A 14,857-nucleotide genomic window follows, 5' to 3' on the forward strand; every position below is an offset into this window, starting at 1 on the left:
ATTCTTTCTCATTGCCATGTAGTACTCCATTGTGTATATATACCACATCTTCTTGATCTACTCATCAGTTGATGGACATTTAGGCTCCTTCCATGTTTTGGCTATTGTTGACAGTGCTGCTATGAACATTGGGGTATATGTGCTCCTATGCATCAGCACTTCTATATCCCTTGGGTAAATCCCTAGCAGTGCAATTGCTGGGTCATAAGGGAGTTCTATGGATAGTTTTTTGAGGAACGGCCACACTGTTTTCCAGAGCGGCTGCACCAGTTTACATTGCCACCAACAGTGTAGGAGGGTGGCCGTCTCTCCACACCCTCACCGGCATCTATAGTCTCTTGATTTGTTCATTTTAGCCACTCTGACTGGCATGAGATGGTATCTCAGTGTGGTAAAACCACATCTTTAACCACTAGACAACTGCCCACAGCCACTGTCAACATGGTCCCTTCGTCATAATGAAGGTGCCATTTATTGAGGAATCATAACATTCCCGGGAATGTAGTAAGTGTTCAATACACATTTCACTTAATCACTGCACACCTGGGTGGTAGGTGTGATTATTCTGACTTGAAAAAAGTCACATCCGGCTTGGAGAGAGTATGCAACTTACTCAGCATCCCACCCTCTGGCTCCTGGTGGAGCTGAGCACGCCCTCTGATCTGCCCCGGACCACAGTCCTGTTTTGAATTCTTGTCATCAACTCTGTGGCCCTCAGGCCGCTGACCTCCCTGCCCTCTGTGCTCCCTCTGGGCCCTGGGGCCTACACTGCCCCTTTCTGCCAGTGTGGACCCTTCTGCCAGCACCGGAAGGGATTCCTCGCCCCGGGACCTGTAAAGGTCTCAAGGAATTGGGTACAAATCACTGGGTCTGTGTCTCAAGGTGAGAATGAAGTAGCCTTCCTCTGACCACAGGTAAATTCTTTGTAACACATCACAATGTCACCAAGGGCTTCTGATGGGATTGCCTTTACCCTGTCCTCAGAAGAGCTGGAGAAAACCCACGGTCAGGACGGCTGGGGAATGTCTGGTTCTGGAGTCTTCCCTGTCCGCTGTGTCTGCGTGTGCCCAGGGGCGGACGTTCTTGTATCTGGACCTTGAGTGCTGTGTGTGGGAAAGGTTTACGTTTCCAGCCTGAATGACAACCGGGTTAAGTCTGAATCTTTTCTGTAACTCTGGAAGCGTGTTGGAGTAACTCCTAGCACTGCGCCAGTCTCGGATTCCTCGGCCTGAAGTGCCCTCGGTCCTTGGTCTCCAAGGGCCCAGTGGCCCTGGGCAGCTGCCCCCATTCCTTCTGCCGGGTCTGTTTTCTCTCTAACTTGCTTCTCCTGCTGGCACAGGCAGGTTTTCCCTCTCCCTTGGCACAAAGGTGACCTGAGGTCTTCCCTGGAAATGACTTGGTAAAATCACAGAGCAATTCAGGGATGGCTTCTGGCAGTTGAAACTCTTACATGGAGTATTTTGTGATCTGTGTGTTGTTTTTCCCTGGGAAATACCTAAATACTCTATTTTTAAACTAAAGAAAGATCCACTTCATACAGTTTGATAATTTACAACTGAGATTTTTTTTGTTTTAGTTTGCCAAGAGCAAAACTCATAACTAAAATGAGTTTATTTGCTCAACATTTTCAGTAGCCCCCCAAATTCTTACAATAAATAGTGATATGAAAATTCTAAAAGTCCCACATATAGAATACCCTGTTTTTTTCTTTGTGTTTTTCTCTTCCTCCTCTTGTTGTAAACAGGACTTGCTGGGGGGCACCTGGGTGGCTTAGTCAGTTAAGTGTCTGACTTTGGCTCATGGTTTGTGGGTTCAAGCCCTGCATTGTGGCTCTGTGCTGACAGCTCAGAGCATGGAGCCTGTTTTGCATTCACAGTCTTCCTCTCTCTCTCTCTGCCCCTCCCCCACTCATGCTTTATATCAAAAATTAAAAAAACATTAAAAACATTTTTTTAAATAAAGAAGACTTGGAGTATCTTCCATAAATACGTAGAATTTTCTTTTTTAATGGATAATTGGGGCAAAGAAAAATAAATGTAAGGGAAATAATACGAAGCCAGAGGTTGAAAATCTACTAAGTCAGCACCAACTCCAGCCACACACTCGCAAACAAGATCACGTGGTGAACTTGGAATGATCTCTGGTGCCTGTAGCAGCCAGAGGGGGCCCGGAGCCCCACAGGCTGTGGTCTGTCCTCATTAGAGGGGTGAGGGCCGCCTCGCTTGTTCCCACAGTGGCTGAAGACCGTGGTTACTGAGCCCAGCATGGAGGGCCTCCCCGGACGACTGCACACCTGCCCAGCTTGAACTTTGACCTCTCCCATGAGGGCTGGGTCCAGCACCCTTGTTATTCTGAAATTGGTGGTGTTCTTCTTCCTTTTCATGATACATACTTACAGTTTGTGAATATTGGTGTTGATGAAGCGTGTCTGTTAGGGTGTATGTATTCAGTTTGTGGCATTCAAGGTAAAAATATATGATGGTCTGTTCTCACTGTAGGGAAGGAATAACTATCCAGGAGATACTGGTAGAACAGGTGATGAGCAGGAGGAGAAGGGAGGGAGCAAGCTTCCCTCCAGCCCCGTGTTCCTCTCTGCCACTATCCCCTGGCAAGGACACGGGCATGGAGAGGGAATGCAGGTCCTTGGGCTCTTATCCACAACTCCAAAATCCTGGATTTTTGACACTCATTGTGTGGAAGGCCTGGCCTGCTCTGACATGAGCATCTTTCTTGATGCCCTTTTATTTATTTCTCTGCAGAAGTAGTAGTGCCTTTGATAACGGTTCGCTGCCCAAACCTCAGGGAAAGCAGTATTCAGTATGTGGCACCTGCACTGCATGGCCTTGCAGAATCTGAAAAATTCTGAATTCCTGCAACCCATCTAGCTGCAGGGGTTTGGATCAAGGCTTCCGGCCTCTTCCTTTGAATGTGGGGACAGGACAGAGCACTGGGGTCTGTCTCTGAGTCTCCGGCCAGCCTGGCATGGTTCTGGCACGACAGATCCAGTGAGCAAAGCTGGGTGAGGGGAGCGCAGGCAGCCAGGAGGGATAATTGTGCTATAGCCACCGCAGGGCCTGGAGCAAGCTAGAGAGCATCCAAGGGGAAGGAGCACTGTTACCGAAGCCTGCTCAGAGTTGCTGTGCCCGGTCTTCCGGGTGAGGTCCCGCAGCATGCAGCAGCAAAGTCCATTTCACCCCGCTCAACATAGAATCCTTTCCTGCTGAGCTTTCTTCGACCCTCCTGCTGTATGTTTTAAGTTCAGATGGCAATGGGGAGCACGTGGGCACACATAATCAGGGCAGCTGCAGAGAGTCAGAGCCAAGGGGGGAAAGCTTTGGGTCCTAGGGCCGAATTCACCTCTGCCCGGGGCTTGACTTCAGCCTTGTTATGGGGGAAATAGAGATTCCACTCACTCATTCATCCATTTACTGACCTGTGCATTCATTCAATGAATATTTATTTCACACCAAGTGTTATGCCAGGGGCTGGGGCTGGGCAATGAATGGGACCAATTAAAGTCGTAGTGAAAATCCTTTTAAAACCACAGAGCACCTGACTGTTGTGTTTTACCTTTTACTTAGTATTCTGGGCATATGTCAATCCCCAGCATTGCACCCTTTGTGACAGCCTGTTTGTTAACTCTCTGTGGCCCATCAGGGAGGGAGGGGCAGGGCTTTGGGGTCCTGCTTTGTGCTTAAAAGATTGACATCCCAATGCAGCGTTTTGAGACGTCGAATGTCCAGGAGCAACCTTCTCTCTGGTCTGGGAGTGATGAGCTACTTTTCTTCGAGAGTGCTCAGCTCTTACATGTTCAAGCTCACCATCTTCCAGAGAAATATTATGAATACTTCCTCTGGGCCATGCTGAAAATACAGCTCTTCTCCTGTGAGAACCTGAAAATACAGGACACTTTGCAAAGAGAAGTACTGAGCGGCTCCCTTGGGGAGTCCAAGTGGGGAGTTGTCAGTAATGACCTTGAGAAGAGATGGAGCATCGTGTGGCTCCTGGCCAGTCGCCTGGGAGCACGTGGGGGTGCTCATTACAACAGAGCTCTGGCTTGGTAGCCCTTCACTTCCACTGTTGCAATGGGAGAGGGGGTTTTTTGTAAATTTCCAAGTTGGACAGATCGGCCTGATCTGGGCAGTGAGCGCCCAGCAAGCAAGCACGCTGAGCCCAGAATCGGGAGATCACCCATGGTCCAGCTTCCTCTGGTGCAGGGCTGATCTGGTTGGTGAATGTGCCTATAGGCTTTATAAAGAGATTTTTAACAAAGGGCCTCTGATTCTGCCCCCATTCAAGGCAGTGCCATCTGAGACCTGGCCTGTTGTCTTGGAACGGACTTTCCCTTCCCTCATTCCACTGCGGAGGCCCTGAAGTCTCAATGGGAGGTGCACCTGGCTCTGGGGGAGGAGAAAACCATCCTGTGGGGCCAAGGCGTTCATGCTTTTCATCTTAAATTTCTTTTTTTTTTTTTTAACTTTTTTTTTTTTTTACATTTATTTATTTTTGAGAGACAGAGAGTGAACAGGGGAGGGGCAGAGAGAGAAAGAGACAGAATCTGAAGCAGGTTACAGGCTCTGAGCTAGCGGTCAGCACAGAGCCTGATGTGGGGCTTGGACCCACCAGCCATGAGATCATGACCTGAGCCTAAGTCAGACACTCAACCGACTGAGCCACCCAGGCAACCCCGTCTTGCATTTCTGTGGCTAATCAGATGATGAACTTTGCTCCCTCCTACCTTGTGTGTTGTCGAGAGTTTACAAGTGGCATCTGTGTTTTTCTCAAGCTCAACATTATTAGTATTTTACATGAATAAAGTAATTCTAGTTTATTGTATACATTTGGAAAATACAAATGAAAAATAAATGAAGATCACCTATCCCCTATCATTCACATTTTAGTTATGTTCTACCTAGGTTGGTTGGTTATCTCTCTGACTGTCCATCTGTTTGTTTTTATTTTTAAATTTATTTCCTCCTCCTCCTTCACCTGAAGATACTTGTGTCTTGACTTTGCAAAACTGGGACTTGACGGTGTATGCAGATTTATTTCTGCTTCTCTCTTCATCACTAAATCGCCTTCACAAACATGCCTTTCACAGCTATGTACTTTCTCTGTGGTTGGATATTTAGATTGCTTTTCAGTTTTCACAAAGTCAATGATATCACACAGAGTGTTCTTCTTCATTATGACCCGTACCTCAAGCTGTTTCGGAGTGTGCATTTGGGGCCCTGGAATGAGCAGGTCACTTTATGAAGCCAGTTTGTGCATACAGGATTGGGTTCGCAGCATGGAAATTATAGCAAACTGACTTCTGTGTATGGTCTAGTGCTAAAAATGGGACTGATCACTAACAAATTTAAGAGCTGCCTTTCCACTTACGTTTGGATCCTGAAAATGCACGCTATTCATTTCAAACTGAATATCACATCTAGTGTTGGCCAGAAGGTTTTCACCAGGAAAGTCTAGGTCATCCTCACATGGCAGCTTGAATGCCAGACACTCTGATATGGGCTCTAATTAATAACAGCGCCTGCTTATCACAGTAAGATCTTATTATAGGGAATCAGTTTATCTAAAGTGTTAGAAGAGGGGGCACCTGGGTGGCTCCGTCTGAAACGTCCGACTCTCGATTTCATCTCAGTTCATGATTTCACAGTTCATGAGATCACAGAGCCTTGCTGGGGATTCGCTCCCTCTCTTTCTGCCCTCTCCCGTGCATGCATGCATGCATGCATTCTCTCTCTCTCTCTCTCTCAAAATAAATAAACTAAAAAAAAAATCCAAGAGTCAGCAGAGGATTACAGATAACCTTTCCCTGTGTTGAAGAAAGGGCAAACTTGCATCTTGGCCTGGATGTGTGTGTCATGCAGTATTTCTTTTCTGATTAAATTTTGTTTTTCTTTGAAACAATGCTTTGTGATTGCTAATGTTTATGGCTCCTTACTCGTGACTCTCAGAACAGCGGCCGGAATGCCACCTCCCTGGGTCCCCGCTGTCCACAGTGGGTATAGCCCTTTCTGTGTCGTTAACCTGAGGTGCTTTCTGATCTCTCCCCACTGGGCCTAGGCTTCCTTTTCCTCTGACGACTGTGCTCTGCTGTCCACCTTCCTCTGATGGGACAGATTTTCTCTTCCCTGGTAGTCCCTTTTGCCTCCTCGGCTGTGATGTGAACAGGTGTGAGCCATCTTCTGCCCATCAGCTCCACCTGTAGCAAGTGAGCTCAGGCCCCCCAACCCCCCCCCATGATGGGGGAGGTCCATCTCCTGGCCACTGAGGATGGACCATTCTCTGTAGGAGGCCCAGTAGAAGGCCAGTTTACCATATGGCTTTAGAAATCAAGATGCCAAGGACTCCATGAATGTCTCCGTTGTCTTCTAGAAAAGAAGAAGCCAAGGAGGAGCAGGCCATCCCAGGACTGGCGGGAGCGGAGGAACGCCATCCAGCTCACCAACGAGCACACAGTGGAGACCCTGGTGGTGGCCGATGCCGATATGGTGCAGTACCATGGGGCAGAGGCCGCCCAGAGGTTCATCCTCACGGTCATGAACATGGTGAGTCTCTGGTCAGCATTCTGACCTAGGGGGAGAGGGGGGCGCTCTACTTCCTCCTGGATGAGTACTTTGTCCCTGTCTGTTCCCCAGCTAAGGAAGAAGGATGGAGACACACACAGCCCTGTGACCCCCCGACCAGGGAATCTCAGGGCTTCCTAAGGGAGAGGGCCCACCCACCGCCCCTGCCCTAGTGTGTTGTTTCGGCACCTGGGTCTGCCTACTGGTTGTGCTCTGCCTGCCACTCTTTCTCAGAGGTTTGCCAGAGCTGGTCTTGAGTGCTAGACCCCCTCCCAGGAGGATTGAAGTTGAGTCAGCCCCTATTTTAAGGGAGTTAGGGATCTAGTAGAAGGAATCAGGATCAAGCTTTGATGTGAATCAGCTATTGCCGTGTGCCGTGAGGGCTGGAGGAAAGCGCAGGGAGAGGTTGTCTGTTTGACGGTACCAGGGAAGGAGCCCTGGAGCTTGTGTCTGCATCTGACTTGAATGTGGGTAGAGGGAATCCTTCACATGATGACTGGGCGGGAAGGGGCTGCACTCCTCACAGTGGAGACACAAAAAGACTTTTGCATGCATCCCAACTCTACCCACCCATCCCCTCTCCAAACAAGCATTTTTGAAGACCACTGGCACTGCGTTAGGTGTTGGGGATATGGTGCACAACAGTCCTTCCCTTGGAAGGGAAGATGGATAAGATACCCACGTTAAATGTAGAAATATCTACAGGGGCCCCTGGGGCTCAGGTGATGGCTGCTGAGAGATCATCATGCAGCATGGGCACTTTGGGAAAGAGCTGACCTTTGAGCTGAGCGAGCGAGAGAGTTTGCAAGATGGGGGTGGGGGTGACAGGTGTTGCAGCGGGTGCAGCCGGGGCTGCTTTTGTGGGTGGGCGGGTGGTGTGATGTGGCTGCAGCAGGGCGAAGAGGAGGCTTAGGGGCCAGGAGTGAGGGTGGAGGCGGCGGTCACGCAGGGAGGAGGGAGGTGCTGGCCCCGGTTGCTGAGAAATATGTCCGAGTTCTTCGTATGCACAAACCCAAGTCCTCCTGGTGCCTGGCTAATGACAGGGTGCTGTGCTTTGGTCTGCCCTGAGGAAACCCAGGAGGACGGCTGGTGGGGCTGGCTCCACACCAGACCCTTTCATCTGTAGTTAATTTCATCTCGTTTATTGTTTTTAATTGTCCAGAGCATGAGTGCCAGGAGTAAACACTCATTATGGCAACGAAAGTAGTAATGAGGCAAAGCTTCTGCGTTGATATTTGCTTTCAAAATTTTATCGCCAGCACAGCGGCAGCTGTTTTATCACAAGCAGGGAGGGGGTGGTACGTGGCAGTGCTGCCCTCCACCCCTCCCTGCCCCCCAAAGCTGTAAGGCTGAAGGACAGCGACCAAGTGGTCCCCTTTCCTGGCTCTAATTCCACGCCCTTCGCTCCCCTTCCACTACTTGTACTAAGACGTTGGAGGCTCCAGATCCCGTTGCTGAGGGCAAATCTGGGGCCAGACACATTAAGTTGGGATTTAGATGCTTCCTGAATAGGGCTGCCTACTGAGAGCAGGGCCGCCGTGGTGGAAGGCATATGGCCTGTGTACGCTAATACTGAACCCTCTACACCTCCCGTGGGGGATCTTGGCCTGTGTGGTGAGCCCAGAGGGCAAATGAAGGCCGGGTCGCCTCACCCATTCATGCAGACTCAGCACCCAGAACTGGTCACTGTTGCTCTGGTGGTGGTCAGCTCTTCAGCAAGTTTAACGACAAGTTGCCTTCAGACGCTGCCCCTTGTTTTGAACGAGACCACCCTCCACCACTTCAGTCCCTCCAAACCCTAGTTGTGAAAATCCAAAGAATTCTGTTCTTCCTGTGGCTGTTTCAGCCAAGGGATTTCTGTTAGGAAGTGAGATCTTCTTTAAGCCGGAAGGATGGGAAAGGATTGTGGTTGGGATGAGGAACCCTGTCATTAGCCAAGCCTCCAAGGTGCCGTGAGCGGGAAGGTGAGGCCAACCAGCCCGTCTCTCTCCCGCCGGAGTGTTTCCTGTGGGGCCACAGGATGGAAATGGCTCTGTTTCCCCAGCTTTCGTGGAGTTGGCAGGGAATCTGCTGGAGTGGTTCCCGCCTTCCTTGCAACACATTTCTCTCCAGACTGAGGGGAGTAGCATCAGTAGGTCCCACTTGGGTCTCTGGGTAGAGACCATACTTGCCGCTCTGACCCTTGAGGTTAAATCTAGGCAGGCTTCTGTCCCCGAGCAGGCCTGGGCACTTGTGGGGACTTGGTGTAGGATAACACGGTCAAAGCTGGGAGGATTTGGTGTCCTGCATTTGCTCACAGTTTTCATACTGTCTCCTGGTTGTGATGTGTGAATTAGATCAGCGTAAATCATGTGGCTGATGGCATGTGTTTGAGAGGAGGGAAGGCAGTGGATGTCCGTGATGAGGAACTGGCTTATTTCTCCACGTCCTCTTACCTGCTGGATTTCATCATATGCCCATCTTACAGAGCAGGAAGTGGAGGCTTGGGGGGAGTGCCTTCACCCTAAGGGAGTACATAGCAAAACTCAAAGCCAGGGCTGAGGGACCCCTGCTGTCTCACCTGCTCAGGGTCACAAGCATGTCTGGGGCCTGTTGTTTCTCTCCCTCTCCACCCTCGTCTGCCCATCATTATCTCTGGCCTTGATGACGGCAGGAGCTGCCTTGCTGAGCTCCTAACTTGCATTTTCTTCCCTCTTGAATCCTTGTCCCAGAGTGGCCGGCAAGAGCTTCAGCCAACAGAGTTAGGACTTTGTCACTAAGCAGCCCTAAGCCCTTCCAAGGCTTCCCGCGCATTTGACTCGGAATGTCCCCTGCTGTGCGTCACTCTTGCAGGCTGTGCGATGGAGACCTACCTGCTTCCCCAGGACTGTATTCCTTTCTCCAACTCAACACTGAACCGTCGTGTGGGCCTCTGTTTCTCAGCTGCCCCAAGCTCTTCCTTGACTCTCTCCCGCCTCTCTTTGTCAGGAATGCTCTTCTCCCCACTCCTTATCGAGCTGGCTTCTCTATCTTTAAGGCCTCTAGGTAAGCATTCCCTCGGAGGAACTCTTGTATAGATCCCTCTGCAAAGGCCAGCCTCCTTTCTTTTTCTTTTTTTTTTAAGGTTTATTAATTAATTAATTTTCTTTTTGAGAGAGAGAGAGAGAAAGAGAGAGAATCATGAGTGGGTCAGAGAGAGAGAGAGGGGGGGAGAGAGGGAATCCCAAGCAGGCTCTGTGCTCTCGGCAGAGCTGATGCAGGGCTCGATCCCACGAACCTCAAGATCGTGATCTGGGCCAAAATCAAGAGTTGGACACTTACGTGAGTGAGCCACTCAGGTGCCCCAAGGCCAACCTATTTTCTTTATCATAGCAGACTGCTTTTGTGCTTGGTCCTTCTCTTGAGTTATAATTTCATAGTTATTTGCTTTTTAAAAACCATTTTGCTGTGGAGATTTTTTATGCTATTGAATTTAAGCTGGTATAAATCAATTGAGTTAGAGTATTATAACTTTAGGATGTTAAGCATAATCCCCATAATAAACACAAAGAAAATAGCTACATAATAGACACAAAAGAAAATGAGAAAGGAATTAAAAAGTTTCACTATTAAAAAAATCAAACACTGGGGTGGCTGGGTGGCTCAGTCAGTTAAGCATCTGGCTTCCGGCTTCTGCTCAGGTCATGATCTCACGGTTCCTGGGTTTGGGCCCCACATCGGGCTCTGTGCTGATAGCTCAGAGCCTGGAGCCTGCTTCAGATTCTGTGTCTCCCTCTCTCTCTGACCCTCCCCTGCTCACGCTGTCTCTGTCTCTCAAAAATAAATAAAAAACATTAAAAAATTTTTTTTAATTATAAAAAAAAATCAAACACAAAAAAAGTCAGTAATGCAGGAAATGAGGGACAAAAAAGGCTATCAGGCATAGGGTCACCTGCTCAAGGTTACAAGCCTGTCTTGGACCTTTACCTAATACAATATGCAACAAAGTAACTTGAAATGAATTAAAGACCTGAGCATATAAGAGCTAAAACTATAAAACCCCAGGAAGAAAGCATAGGAAAAACTTCATGACCTTGGATTTGGCAATGACTTCTTGGCCGTGACACCAAAGACACAGGCAACAAAAGAAGAAATAGGTAGAGCCGACTTCACCAAATTTAAAAACTTTTGTGCATCAAAAGACATTATCAACAGAGTAAAAAGGCAACTCCTAGAATGAGAAAAGATACTTGCAAATACATATTTGATAATACCCAGACTGTAGAGAATTTCTGAAAGTCAACAACAAAATAAACAACCTGGTTGAAAAATCAGCAAAAGGACTTGAGTGGACGTTTCTCCAAAGAAGATCTGGAAGTGGCCAATAAGCCCCAGAAAGGATGTTCAGTGTCACTGATCATTAGGGAAATGCACATCAAAACTACAGTGAGATACCTCTTCATTACCATTAGAGTGTTTTTATTTATCTATTTGAGTGGAGTTGACACACAAAGTGACATTAGTTTCAGGTATACAACATAGTGATATGACGACTTGTGAGTTGTGCTGAGCTCACTACTAGGTCGCCCCCATCTGTGACCACGCAACTCAATGGCAATAGCAGTGGCTAGATTCCCTATGCTGTACCTTTCATCCCCACGACTTTTTCATTCCCGTAACTGGAAGCCTGTATCTCTCGCTGCCTTTCTACCATTTTGATCGGGATGTTATTATTTCAAAGTCTATATAATAACAGGCCGAGTGGATGTGGAGAGATAGAACCCTCATGTGTGTTGGCATCACTGTAAAATGGGGCAGCGCTTATGGGAAACAGAGACCAGTGGTTCTTCCAGAAGAAAAAGAAAGTAAAACCATAATTACCATGTCATCCAACATTTCTGCTTCTGAGTAAATACCCAAAAGAAGGGAAATTAGGACCATAGAGAGATATTTGTACGCCCATGTACACAGTAGAATTGTTCACAGTCGCCAAAGGAGGAAGCAGCCCAAGTGTCCATGGATGGATAAATGCATAAAGGGTGGTTTATACATAGTGTGGAATATTAGTCAGCCTTGAAAAGGAATGAAATTCAGACACAGGCTACAGCATGGATGAAAATGAGGATATTCTGTTAAGTGAAATAAGCACTCACAAATACCCAAATACTGTATGATTCCACTTTTGTGAGGTCCCCAGAGTAGGTCAAATTCATAGAGATAGAAAGTCCAATGGAGGCTGCCAGGGGCTGGGGGAGGGGGAGTGGAGAGTTAATGTTTAATGGGGACAGAGGTTTAGTTTTGCAAGAGGAGTGAGTTCCTTGGATGGTGGTGATCATAGCACAATAATGTGAATGCACTACTCAACACTATGCTTAATAGTGTAAAGACGGTAAATTTTATGTCATATGTATTGACTAATTTAAAAAGTTCACCCACTAATTCAGCTCTATTTACTGCGTATTTCATGTGTGCTAGTGACTCTTCTAGGGTCTGGGGCTAGAGTAGGGGCTGTGACAGGTCCCATTCCCATAGGACTCATGCAGTGGGACCAACCGGCAGCTCTGTGTGCAAATTTTATAAACTGTTCTACGAAGATGCAGGCGATAGCCAGTGAGTAAGGCGGTCAGGGACACCTCTGAGAAGTGAGTGCGGTTCCCCTTGGAAGGGAGGAGGCGCTCAGGAGCCAGCCAGGGGAAGTCAGTCTGGCATTTGGGAGGCACAGCAAGAGGAGGCTTCTGGTGGGTGATGGGGAAGGGGGCACAGCGAGAGGTGTGTTGGAGCCAGCCCACCTCGCAGACTGGTGCACCAGGGCATGGAGTGGGCTTTGCTGCAGGCTCACCCAGAAGCTACTCTTAGGGATTTAAGCAGAAGAGTGGCATGCACCGGTTCGTGTTTTTTAAAAAAAACCCCTCTGGGGGCACCTGGGTGGCTCAGTCGATTAAGCATCTGACTCTTGATTTCTGCTCAGGTCATGATCTCACCGTCTGTGAACTGGAGCCCTGCATCGGGCTCCATGTGCTGACAGCACAGAGCCTGCTTGGGATTCTCTCTCTCCCTCTCTCTACCCCTCCTTCTCTCATTCCCACTATCTCAAAATAAATAAAATCAACATTAGGCTCCGTGTCCCCAGCAAACCGCTCACGTGCAGGGGTGCACACGGAGGTAGGGGCCTCTGCCAGGTCGGGTCTTTCTACCAGCAGCAGGCTGCAGTCTGGTCCTCTGGACATGGCGTTTGTCAGTTTTTCAAATGTACTATAGTGCCTTCTTAGTATACAGCTTGGATTTCCCGCAGCCAGGGGTGGCAATGACACAGGAGCTGGAATGTTTCCAGGAAGTTGCAGGTGGAAGCAAGTGGCCCTGACAGCAGAAACCCTGGGATTGGGCAGCCAGACTGGAAAATGGAGCCACTCGACAGAGCTTTGGTTGTTTTTAGCTTTCTTAACAACCATGGAGTGAAATGAAAACCTGAGATGTTCCAGGCGAGCTCTGTTTGAAGGAAAAATGACATCAATTTTACTCCATTACCATGCGAAACAGACAACAAGCCTGTCTCCGGTGCCCAGAGGAACTGTCGCAGCGTTAGAGCCCTCCCTGGTCCTCACATGCCAGCAGCCATCCCTGGGAAGCCACTGGGAGGGATGGGAAGCTGCAGGCGGCCAGGCCCACCCCAGGGTCTCTGGCTCAGTGGCTCTGCGGTGGGCTCCAGAATGCATTTCCAACAAATGCCCAGGTGCTACTGCTTCAGGGACCCCACTCAGAGGCACTGTGCTAGAGAAAAAGTCCTCTACTAGATGGGAGTTTGAATGGGCACCCAGCATGACTGGAGGGTGTCTCTGCCCTGTCTGTCTTTGAGGAGGCCCAGGTAGCACAGGTAGGTGGCGCTCTTAATGAATCCCTGCCTTGGCCCCTGAACAGCTCCCCTCCGTGTGTCCCCATCACCTGCTTCTTCTCTGGCCCAGTCTGCCCCTCCCTGCCCGTGTCCCCAAGACTCCAGGCAGGAGAGCTGCATTGTGCTGCTGGCAGCGGGTCCACTGGCTGGGCCTCCAGGCTGCCAAGGAAATGTGACAAACGCAGCCTGGGCTCTGAACACTTGCCAGGACATAGCCAGAGCTGGACACCGGAGACAGAATTTCCAGACGATCGGCCGTGCTGTTCCTTTGCCCAACCAGGTGTCTCCCTAAGATCGCATGGCCGCCACCTCCAGGACTTCTCCTGAGCTTGAATTTCCATGGGGAAAAAAAGATGAGGAGACTTTGTTACATGTCTTTGGGGCTGTCGTCAGATTTTTGTCTGGCTCAGCTCCAGGCTTCCAGGGAGAGCCTGTGCCCTGCTGAGCTTTGTGGGAACATGATACGGCACCCACCAGGTGACAAGATGCTCTAGCTGTGGCCAGGCTCCCAGATCTGCCTTCCTGGACGTGAGTGCTCTAGGCACACGTCAGAGGGGCATGCCTGCCTTCAGCCTTGCTTGAGAATGTCACTAGAGCATGAAGGTTTTTCCAAAAAAATTAATTAAATTCTAATTGTCATAAAATACATACTAAATTTACCATCTGAGCCATTAAAATTTTTTTTTACTGTTTATTTTTGAGAGAGAGACGCACACAGAGTTAGTGGGGGAGGGAGGGAGGGAGGGGGGGAGAGAGAGAGAGAGAGAGAGAGAGAGAGAGAGAGAGAGAGAGAGAGAGAGAGAGAATCTGAAGCAGGCTCCAGGCTCCAAGCAGTCAGCATAGAGCTCCACGTGGGGCTCGAACCCACGAATAGGGAGATCATGCCCTGAGCCAAAGTTGATGCTCAGCCGATTGAGTTACCCAGGTGCCCTCCTCCCCATCTTAGCTGTTTTTAAGTATACGGTTTAGTATTGTTAAATATATATATTCACATTGTTGTACAACCAAATCTCCAGAACTTTGTCATCCTGCAAAGCTGGAACTCGGTACCCATGAAGCAGTTCCCATCTCTCAGCCCTTCCTCCCAGCCCCTGAAAGCATGAAGATTTTTCTTCCCTTCTGTCTCACATCCTTTTTGTCGCATGGGAAGCGACTGAGCCTTTGGAGGTCATGATTGTGTAGGATGCACAGAACTGTCATCAGACCAGAGAGGAGGAAATGGAAGGTTCTGGAGAGGCCAGTTGTTCCTATAGTTTTGCTGTCCTGAAATTTGCACTATTTCATGCAGATTCTTTAGTCCTCTTTTATGTGCCGTGTCTCCGTACTGTAGAGAAGTACTTTACGGTGTCATCCCTTTAAACCTTCTTTAAACAATATCCTTTAACATCTTTGGCTGGTGTTGACCTTTCAGGTGATGGTAGATTGCGCCTTGAAATCC

The 14,857-nt window shown here is 48.9% G+C and overlaps 1 protein-coding gene across 1 annotated transcript in view; it reads left to right on the forward strand.

Moving 5' to 3' along the window:
- Positions 1 to 14,857, forward strand: part of ADAMTS17 (ADAM metallopeptidase with thrombospondin type 1 motif 17) — a 337,603-nt gene that overhangs the window by 57,772 nt on the left and 264,974 nt on the right. The window contains exon 4 of the mRNA XM_029952287.1: positions 6,382 to 6,554. Coding sequence (XP_029808147.1) covers positions 6,382 to 6,554 — 173 coding nt within the window. The remainder of the gene's footprint in view (positions 1 to 6,381; positions 6,555 to 14,857) is intronic.

Source organism: Suricata suricatta, chromosome 9 (assembly GCF_006229205.1).
Source record: "Suricata suricatta isolate VVHF042 chromosome 9, meerkat_22Aug2017_6uvM2_HiC, whole genome shotgun sequence".
Classification (NCBI taxonomy): Eukaryota; Metazoa; Chordata; class Mammalia; order Carnivora; family Herpestidae; genus Suricata; species Suricata suricatta.